We start from the raw sequence: 11,024 nt of genomic DNA on the forward strand, positions 1-11,024 counted from the left end.
CCTCATTTTACACTCAAACGTTGGCATCACTCCACTCACACAATTATTTTTTATAAAAAAAAAAGAAAAAAATATGATTGGTGGAAAAAGAGTGGACCCACATTAACAACCAATCACCCCCCCCCCCTCTCTCTCTCTCTCCTCTCTCTCAATCGGTGAGTATACACCGATCCCCTTCACCGGTTTGCCTCACCGCGTTGATGGCGGCGGTGTTCCCGCTCGGGGACTTGGCTCACCGCAGGCCTCCCCGAGAAGTGCCCCGCTCACCCTAAGACCATGTGTAGTGGTAGAGCCCTATAATCGGGGGTTATATGACAAGTGACAATTGTGTAAGAAAGGAGGGTTTATGGGCTACTTGAATGTGTAGTAGGATTATATATGTATAGGGCTTTATATATGCATCTAGATATATGTATGTGATCAGAGGGGAAGGAATGGTAACGCCGTGATATACATAGCAGGGAGGCAAAAAACTTACCTTATAGCGCCGGCCGTAACGATGTGGAAACAAAAAACCACCCCGCCTCCCCTTACGGACGTTCTAAAGTCAAGGTGTTGTTTTAAGTTAGCTATCATTTATTACCAATAGAACATATTATTGTTCAAACCATTAACTCCACAATAATATTACATTACAATATTATTAAATGATAGAATTTATCATATTTACCCCCTACCTAACCATCAAAATCTCATTTTTTTTCATCCCTTCACTATATATATACAATCATCTTAGGTTGAGCAGAATATATCATAATTTGGTTTGTGGTCTACATCTACAGTCACTCTACAACATCCCATAAATGACGAAGATACTCACCATGACTTGTTTCCTACTCCTTGTTCTTGTATCAGTGTCAGGTTATAAACTATCTGTTCTTAGAATAGATCGAAACTGAATAAAAATAATTGAACTGACTAGGTTTTTTATCAATAGTGAAAGATAAAATTAAACACGAAAAAAGTTATTCGTAATATTGATGATATACTTATGTTTTTTAGCATGATTAGGTTTTTCAGGTATTTCAAAATTTCCATCAAAGCCAAAGGGTTCCCCGGAACCTCCAAGCGGGCCTGCGGCTCCTGGCTACTCGTGTCGAGACCCTTCAAGGTGTCCAAGAGTTTGCCGATGTCGTGCTAGTGAAATACGTTGTACTAATGATCGATGTCATTGTGGTAGGGAACTTTGCTAAGTCTCTTAATGTATTCAAAGAGAGACAAAGCTAGGCAATGAGTTTTGTCATTATTAATAAACTTAACAGAAAATTTTACAAATAATATTCCATCACCTTATAGAGGGGTGGATCTAGCCCTAATTACCGGGTTCTTAGAAACCCACTTGATTTGGAATTTTTAATGAGAATCTATATAGAATTTATAGAATTTTTAGTGAAAACCCATATAGTACCTACCCGGTATTTGGTATTATAAGTTCTTTGAGAGTGATGATTGTCGTTGCCGCTATAAAACCAAGAACTTGATTATGAGTTTTATTTTATCATTTACTAGTCTAAGACCCCGCGAGTTTCGCGGGTGGCTTAACACACAAATATATAAATTAAAATTGCTTAAATAATCCTTTGAAAGAAATAAACGTTCAAGTAAGGAAATCCATCTCTCTACCCGCGGGTACGTAATGTATCAAACGAAGTTAGATTCAATCTAACTTTAAAAAATTAAGCTAAAAAATAAGGTAAAGCATCTAAAATTTGTTGAGTTTCGAATCAAACCATATACCAAGTAAGATGACAGATGTTGAAATAAGCGATTACGAGTTCTATAGCCCAAGGTTCGAATCAAACCATATACCAAGTAAGATTGTCCAGGATGAAAGGAATCATCGAAAGTTGACGGCCTATGATAAACATATATCTTAACAAAGTGAGATTCTATAGCCCAAGGTTAGGATATGACTCAATACATGGACAATCTTGTAAATATGACTGAATACATGGACAATCTTGTATTCACAGCTCGCTGAGGTGGATGAAGTTATATATTTAATCCTTGCTCCTTTACCTGTCTTACTTTGACTATAAAGGTCAAAACAATAGTTTTAATTCATATGTTTCATATATTATAACTCTATACCTCTTTTGCACATTAGTGTCCATCAAATCAAGTTCCTAAATCGAATTGATCAAAAAACAATTAACAAATTAAACTAAAAGAGCATCAAAATCACATGGATCATTTATAGTACATTAGTAGTACAAACAAAATAATCACCCTTATGTAGTAGTCTTCATGGATAATTTATAATACATCAATAATACAAACAAAATAATCACCCTGTCTTTTCAGTATCCTCATCACAAAGCCAAAAGAAGGAAACAATATTTTTATGTTGGAGACTCTTAAGCATTAAAATCTCCGTCTCAAACTCGTCTCCTTGCCCGTACTCACGATCCAACCTTCGTACGGCAAAATTCACCAAATTCCCATACTGCAAATGTTGTCCTTTGTACACCTTTCCTAATCTACCTTCCGTAATGAGATTTCCATCCGAAAAGTTGGTGGCAGATAATATCTCTTCTAATCTGTAGTTCTACGTAATCGCAGAGCAAGAAGATTATATATTATAAAAACAGTATCTAAAAGTTAAATACAAAAGCTAATAAACTAATGAAGAATGACAATATCGTATCGAATATACCACTTTTGACAAATAACAAATAATAATTAATAAATATCTATTGAATTAGTCATCCACTCTAAAACTGCATGTTTAAACTTAATAGGGTAGAGCATATCTTTTAGTACATGGTTACAAACCGGGCTAAAGTGATATTTATGAAAATACATATAATAATATATATTTTAAAGTATGTTTATCAACTTCAAAGAAGTAGGCATCACTTTTTATACAAAGAGAAATGATATATCCCCATACAAATCCTTAATCATACATACTTATGACTATTAAGGGCATACGCTCTCACATTCTCATGAATTAATGCCAACTTTAGTTCGTATAGATAATTTCTCGTATACTTATGTATTTTTAAAGTTGAAGAGCTTTAACCGGTTTGTAAATCAATAAATAATAGCCCCCTGTATGCCTCCGATCGATTTCCCAGCTCAAATAGCATGTAAGTCTTGTCTATTTTAAGGTAGCAAGAGTTAAAGGCAGGCACTAGTACCTGTATGCCTTCTAAAAACTGTAGCGCCGCCGTGTGTGCTAAAAGTGAAGCTCCTACCTTTTCCTGCAAAAGTAGGTTAGAACCCTATGTATTACACGGGTTGAATAAATGTAATTTTATATATTAAACAATAAAAAGTTAGATCTTTATGAACCCCGTATATTGTACGGGTTAAATAAATGTAATTTTATATATCAAATAATAAAAAAAAGTTATATCTCTCAAAACCATGTGTATTAGTCATATAATAATCATAAAAACTATGTCTTTTTAATGCTAAAAATACTTGCAACTTTTGCCATAGAATGAATACCTGCCAACTCCCACTTGTTCATCTGCCATTTGTGTGCGCTAACGTCCAATGAGCATTAAATTTGCCAAATATCGGTTGTCATGTAAAGAGTATTACTCCACCTCATCAAGCAACTTATAACTGCCATATCACAATTTGTAATATTCACACCATGGCGGTTGAAGTCTTCCTTCTAAAGCTGAGTTGTAGTGCAACAACAGTAGAACTTGAAGAGAATGCACCGCTTATCCTTCTTGAAATATAATTGCTTAACAATCCCAGTTATATTAGCTGCAAAACAAATAGTAAAATCAATTTATATTAAACATGAGATATTTACTCAGTAACATCAAGTGTTTAAGAACCGGACATGCTTATTAAGAAGTGAATTACTTTCCCGATACATAAGTTGTAAAACATCAAACGAATAGACTAACAAAGTTTAAATCTTTACTTTGAAAAAAAAAATGGATACTTGCAATACTACCTTGACTTTCAACAAACATTAACTGTGATCACACGATCACCTGCCTTAGCGACGTTCACCAAAGCCCAATCAAGAGTCTCTCACCCATACTCATCGAATCGAATATTTGTTCAAAAGCTCAACTGCATTTTGTCCTAAAGCAAATCAATCAAATTTTACTATTTTCAAGTGTTCCATTTGGGGTAAGTACAATTTTGTAAGGATGGGCATTTGGGACTTGGTACCAGTACCGAATTTCCCGTGCCGAATTTTTTTCAGTACCCACTTTTTGGCTTTTTTGGTACCAGTATTTTCGGTTCGGTACGGTACCGATATTTTACCGAATTTACATACAAATACCGGTACCCATATTTGCCAATTTTTGGTACCGCTACCGAGCTCATCCCTACAATTTTGTGAGTATAACACTACTATCTCACAGGAAAAAAACCAATACGATACCTATTTTGACCACTTTTATGATTTACTCAGGATCTCTTAAAAATGCCACTTAATGTAATCAACGTTCAATTAGTTGCTAATTTTCTCATAGTATCCAAATTAATAGTATTAGTTCATAGTTAACAAATAATATAAAAAGAGAAAGAAAACCCACACAAATAAAAAGGAAAAGCAAAAAAGAAAGGATAAATTGAAATAATTTATCACCAGCTAAAATGCATACTTAAATATGTAGGTTTATATTTTAACAATGGGTACATTATCGGATCAATCCCCTACACAAATAAACATCAAGTTATATATTTTCAAGTCAAAATTATTAATTTACAATAATCAAATCAAAAGAAAATAACAAACATGTACATATGTGAAAGCCAAACTTGAAGCCTGTCTAGTGGGAAGGTAGTCGTACCACTACTATATTGTTTTTCCTTGAACCCGAAGGTTTAATATCAAACGTATTCAGTAAGTGGTGATGCTGCTATACATAAAAGAGAATTGGGGACTTAAAAATCATTCCTGATGCTAGCTGCAAAGAAACAAGAACTACATGACACGTTTGAAATGTATTCTTACATGAGCAGCAGCAGTGTTCTCATTAGCAGTGGTCTCTTTCTCCACTCCAGTTGCTTAGGATTCATCAATCTTTGTATCGACCTGGAAGGTAGCATCAGGAAAATCTTATATCCACTTTTCCCTACCAAAATCTGAAAATAACAATAAAATCATCCACATCAACATCGAAAATCAAAATCTAATCTAAGAAATCCAAACACCAAATAACTACTAACAATGAACATTAATAAAAAAAAATCAAACATAATAAAGTATATCAAACATCTTGTAATCATAATACTCTAGTCCTCTGATCACTATAAGTAGTACTAAAATTTGAATTCCTCCACAACAGCTGATGTAAAAAAGTTACCTCTAGGTCAAGATTTCATAAAAAATATAGTAAATGGGTACACCAGTATCAAAGTTTCATGAAGGTGAAAGCATTTCAAGGAATCTTCGAACCGTGTTTTTCCTAAATAGAAATAGAAGAATACCTACCTTTTTCATGTATAGATACTCAATTCCAACATACACAAACCACATGAAGATGAACAAATAGGTATGTACACGCAACAAATCACTATACGAAACCCAAAAATAAAGACAATGCAAACAATCGAGGAACAACACAAACTATAAGAAAGAAAAATTAGAAACACGAACAAAGAATAACAAAATCGACATTGACGAACTCACTAACATTAGAAACTGCAGTACATAATCAACAGTTTGCGATGAGTATGATTATTGAAGGATCCGATTAATTTGTAAATGGGTCAAAGAACAAATACAGATACCGATTTTATCCGAAAATTCCTTTAAAATGTCATAGAAAGGAAACAACGTTCAGCATATAAACTATGTATGCAGCCCCTTCAAAAAGTTGAGTATCATCCAATTAGTGGTTCTATAGATAGGCCCATTTACTTGGGTTGGTCCATGATTCGTTTGCTCGATGTCCATCTATTTTTTTTTTCATTTCACCTTTGTCTCCCTCTCCATAGTCCATAGTTACATACAGGTCAAAAGAGTACATTACTTGATTTAAACACTTGTATCGTCTGACATGAAATAAAGTGACTAAAGTTTTATTTTATTTTTTAACACGCCACTTAGATTATTAAAGTCTTTTTTATCCCCATTTTGTAAAAAAAAAATAAAATTAACTTATATTGTGCCTATAAAAGAACCGGTAACTTATATTGATGCTCGTTCTTCTCTGCCTGTCGGTATTGTCAAATCATAAGAGAAGCATTTGTAAGGATTTATCTATAAATTTATTATAAAAAGAAAGACGTTAAGCAAGTTCATTTAGTATCAATTATGCATATACGTGTACCTACCTTCAATGGTTTAATTTCTTCCAATAGTAAGAGATAAAGGAAGAAGATTGGACAACTGGCTACATCTACTCATATCATCTTCTTCTGACGGTACACTCCATAACGTTAAGTCAACAAAGTACCACGTTTACCAAATGACGATGAAGTAACAGACAACTGAATTCTGTTGACATCAGTTCAAAACAAATATTGTCAGTTTCGACTGTAAACATAAAAAGACAAAATAAATTTTATTTTCAAAACAATTTTGCGAATACATAAAAACGTATAAAGAGCCACCAGTTTAATGAAAACCCATCCAGTTGACTCGTTGCCATTAAACAGGCTGTGATGGAATGATGGGTTTAACTTGATAATCAAACACATACTATTTTTTGGACTTTATTGAAGTGATAATGTACTTTTATTGAAATATTACTTACAATTTTTATGGGTGGTATAGAAGAAGTTTGCTAGGTATATTTTGATGCAGGGGATATGAGAGATGTTGGACCAATAGGAGCCTCTTTTACTGCACCTTCCTTCTAGCTTTGGGCGAGCGTCTCCCGACGTGCTGAATTTCGCTAGTATTCGATTTCCCTACTAAGCATATCTATATCCCTAAAATTAAAAATAGCAGAGTGATTAAAACACAATATCAAGCTAAACATATATATTTACAAAATACAATGAGCTAACAGTTACCCAACTCACACATATTGACACCTATAGTTTTCAATGTCAATCTAGTAAAGATAGAACACATACAATATAAGATGTATTGGCCGTTCACTATACTCTAAAGGAAAAGGGCCTGATAAATTGTTATTGTAAAGAAGCCTGCAACATATGTCATGTCAGCAAAATGCGGGATAGGTTAAAAGTAAACTTATAAAATAATAACCATAAACAACACCCACAAAATTCAACTTAAATCCGAAAAATCATGAAACTGAAACAGTTTTGTGCTAATTTGTGCAAACCTAATGAGACCGGGCAGTGGAGTAGCAGCGCAGGTAGCCGGTGTGAAACAGCGGCTAAATTTTCCAGCAAGCTCAACATATCTGCGGTGGATGTTACTTGACTTCAGAATTCATTGCAAGCCTGCAAGCAACAAACATTATTTATAATATAAAAGAAGGAAAGAAAAGAAACAAAACTAATAAACGATTCTTGACAAAAAAAAATCCAGATCCTGTTCTTTACTCACCAAAACCTTAATAGCTCGACAAAGTAGGTACCTTTTAGTCTCAACCACTAATCAACGGTGTCCATCCGAGTCAAATCTGAAGCATAATCAGAGTCAAACTAACAAAAACAACTTTAATCAAGAAAATTTAGGTCAAGATAGATACATTAAAAAGAAAAAGACACTGAACCAGTTACTGAGCATCTCAAAAATGTGAGATTTGACTTTTTACTACCTAAATCGAAACCAATTGGCTGCGACTTTAAAACTCGCACCATAAGTTCGTCAGATTTCTTCATGGGTTCTTCTTATAGAAGGTTCGTTACACTTGAAATAAGAAAAGCAAAGGACGGAGATTGTTGTGGTCACCAGTGGTTCATCCTCAGATGCCTACTTAATTTACAATTTATGTCACATGCTAGCTTTGTTTGCCATGCTTTAGCCATATAATGTGGTTCACCCAAGGCACTACTTGGACCTATAATATTTACTTTTCAAGATCATAATACTCACTTTAAAAACAACAGGTGTTTAGTTCTACTTAAAGATCTATCAACAAAAGAACCATCTCAGGTCCAATTTGTGCCCTAACAATCTGCATCAACAAAAACACTAATCCAATGATTTGAAATTCGTTCATATTGAATCAAATAAAATTAAAAAAAAACTTACGATGTGGAGGTGATCCGAAACAGAGGAGTCGAAAGTCGCTAAGATTGACAGAGTGCTAAATGCAGCTGGAATCACGGCCAAAAGGCGCAATCTGAATTTCACCTAAATTGTGAAAGAAAAAAAAATAACCCTAACTTGTAAATTGAACAAACAGAAACCCTAGATTTCCAAATCACATAAAATCAACACACAAACAAAAATAACAATTCAAACAGACATAGTACAATTCACAATCGAACAAAAAGATGGATGTAGGAATCATAAATTAACATTGAACGTACATTAAACACAATTCTTCAGTCGCTAGCCCTCTTTCCTTTTCAAAATCGATATCCGTCATGAAGCATTAACCTATGCTTACCATTAACATCTATGAATGATAATCACAATTGAACACGAATCACGAAAGAATGTCAGTTTAAAGTATTAAAGATGAAGAGGAAAACAAACCTGCTACTTAGTTTCCTGTAGTTGAATATCACCAGGCCTGATTGAAGGAAGAACATACCGATCGAAGAAGAAATCGTTCTAGCTGATGAATGCATCAAAGACTAATCGCTAAAAGGGAAGATCGACTTAGATTTAGGGTTCTTGATTTGCAAAATAAGATACAAAGGAAAGGTTGTATTCATTATGGAAACTGTGAATTTAATTGAGAGGAGCGCTTGATTGAAGAGATGATTTTGAAACGGTTGGATATTAATTAGGTTTTAGAGAATAGGGGAAAAGAAGAAAAGCGTATGAGGAGAATGGTTTTGGCGGACAACTGAAAAAAAAAAAAGGTCTCAGCATATGCCACGTGGCATAAGTTATTTGCTTTATTAGAAGTAGTAGATAGTAGATTCTCACCGAAATTTTTAACATCATCTTATGTTGATAATAAACATTAGAGAGGATGTCAATCCTATATAAAATCATGTTAAATAGTGTCAAATAATCTCTTACTTTTTATGTTATACATAAATCAGAAGAAAAACATAGAGTAAATTACAAGTTTTGTCCTTTATGTTTGTCCCAAATTTCAGGCGCTGTCCTTTACCTTTAAAATTGATGAGTTTTGTCCTTAACGTTTCAAAATCCTGCATGTTATGTCCTTTAAGGCAAACCCAGTTATTTTTTTTTTTTTTTTGTTAAATCTGATCATATGCCTTGCACATGAGGGCATTGTTGTCATTTCATCTCATCATGGACCATTGTGTAAAAAAACTTGTCTTCAGGGACTATTGTGTAAGTATTACTCTAAAAAATATATATAAAAACATTGCCTTCTCTCTCCCTAACCCACCGTCACTCTCTTCCCTCCCCCCCTCTCTCACCTGCCGCCACCTCCCACCACCATCATCCCGTGCAGCAACTTTAACCTTTTTCTCCATACCATCATCGTTACCAACCCCAACTGGAACCAAATTCGAATCCGAAGTAGACGAATTAATCGACTCAAACGACGAAACCATCGATTCTGGTACCGAAGGGGATCTGGTATTTGAGAGCAAAGGGGCGATTGAGGGTGCGGAAGAGGTGGTGGGTGAGGGCGGAGATGGTGGCGGCGGTGGTGTGTCGGTCAACGGCGACGATGCGGGTTTCTCCACCGGCATAGCAGAGAAGTCGAATCTGATCCGGCACCAGCTCTAAAGATCCGACACCGTTCTTCAGATCTGCCCTACCTACCACCGCCCACAACCGCCCCACCTACCACTGCCCACCACCATTCTTCAGACCCACCCCAATATGTAAATAGGTAACTTTTTGTAACTTCCACCGGTACACAGGTTCTGCCACATTTTCATATGAGAGCACCATTCTAAGTTCTAACCATTTTGCTTATTTTTTTATTCATTGTGGTCAAGTGTGATTTTTGTATTTTTACTTCATTTGTGCGATGATGAAAGCATTTGGGGAATATACGATCTTTGACATTTGGTGAATTTGATAGTTTGTCAGACTCAAGGAGTTGTTGTTAACCATTTAGGGGTGGGTGGTGGTGCAGTGGTGCGGTGCTGATTACCGGTGGTGGGTGATGGTGGAGTGGTGTGGTGGTAGATGGAGGTGTACTGGTATTTAAGTTATTACATAATTAGTGCATAAAAGGTGAAATGACAAAACTACCCTCATGTGCAAGGCACATGATCAAATTTAACAAAAGAAATTAACTGGGTTTGCCTTAAAGGACATAACGTGCAGGATTTTGAAACGTTAAGGACAAAACTCATCAATTTTAAAGGTAAAGGACAGCGCCTGAAATTTGGGACAAACATAAAGGACAAAACTTGTAATTTGAAATGTATATAAAACTGAGATCCATTGAGAGGAGAAATAAAGTAATATTGGTCTATCAAGCAAAACCAATAGCCCCGCAAAACCAATAGCCCCGAGGCCTGTAAGGTTTGTGGCCCTCTTTTACGTGGAGCATCATGGAATCAAATTTCTTTAATTCAAGTATTATTTTATTTTTCTCAATATCTTGTCCTCGGTAATTTTCGACACATACAATTCTAAGTGACCGCGGGAATACTGATTAAATATGGTTGGCCAAAAGTGGCGGTCAACTTTCTTTTTTTTTTTCATAAAATAGTTATTTATAAGTCCTGTCAAATTACGATTTTATCCTCTGTTTAAAATTACAATCTTGCCCTCAATTCGAAATTAAATTTATGCTTTGCGCTCAGCTTAAATTTACGATTTTGCCATAAGTTAAAAAATACGATTTTTCCAGAGTCCTGCCAAATTACGATTTGGTTCCAGTTTAAAATTACGATTTTGCCCTCAGCTAAAAATTACGATTTTTCCCGAAATTAAAATATTACGATTTTGCCCCCAATTCAAAATAAGAAAATAGTTTTGCCCTTAGTTCAAAATATTATTTTACCTCCATTTTAAAATTATGATTTTACCTCCGCTAAAAATTGCAATCTTGCCATGG

At 34.9% G+C, this 11,024-nt stretch overlaps 1 protein-coding gene across 1 annotated transcript; it reads right to left on the reverse strand.

Moving 5' to 3' along the window:
• Positions 1-2,287: 2,287 nt before the first annotated feature.
• LOC110924261 (proline-rich receptor-like protein kinase PERK10) lies at positions 2,288-9,699 on the reverse strand. The gene is made up of 3 exons (XM_035986223.1): positions 9,421-9,699; positions 3,144-3,227; positions 2,288-2,548 (listed from the first exon to the last, which is right to left on the reverse strand). The coding sequence occupies exons 1-3, from the start codon at positions 9,697-9,699 to the stop codon at positions 2,288-2,290; spliced, it is 624 nt and encodes a 207-aa protein (XP_035842116.1).
• Between the last annotated feature and the right edge of the window lie 1,325 nt (positions 9,700-11,024).

This window comes from Helianthus annuus, chromosome 17, assembly GCF_002127325.2.
Source record: "Helianthus annuus cultivar XRQ/B chromosome 17, HanXRQr2.0-SUNRISE, whole genome shotgun sequence".
Lineage (NCBI taxonomy): Eukaryota > Viridiplantae > Streptophyta > Magnoliopsida > Asterales > Asteraceae > Helianthus > Helianthus annuus.

Bases quoted from the DNA above. Each gene is read 5' to 3' on its own strand.
- LOC110924261 (XM_035986223.1), bottom strand. From the start codon at position 9,699: ATGCCGGTGGAGAAACCCGCATCGTCGCCGTTGACCGACACACCACCG. The intron at 3,228-9,420 runs GTGAGAGAGGGG...TGTAATACATAG, and splicing joins GTGGTGGGAGGTGGCGGCAG to GGTTCTAACCTACTTTTGCA. The intron at 2,549-3,143 runs GTACTAGTGCCT...GCGATTACGTAG, and splicing joins AGTTTTTAGAAGGCATACAG to AACTACAGATTAGAAGAGAT.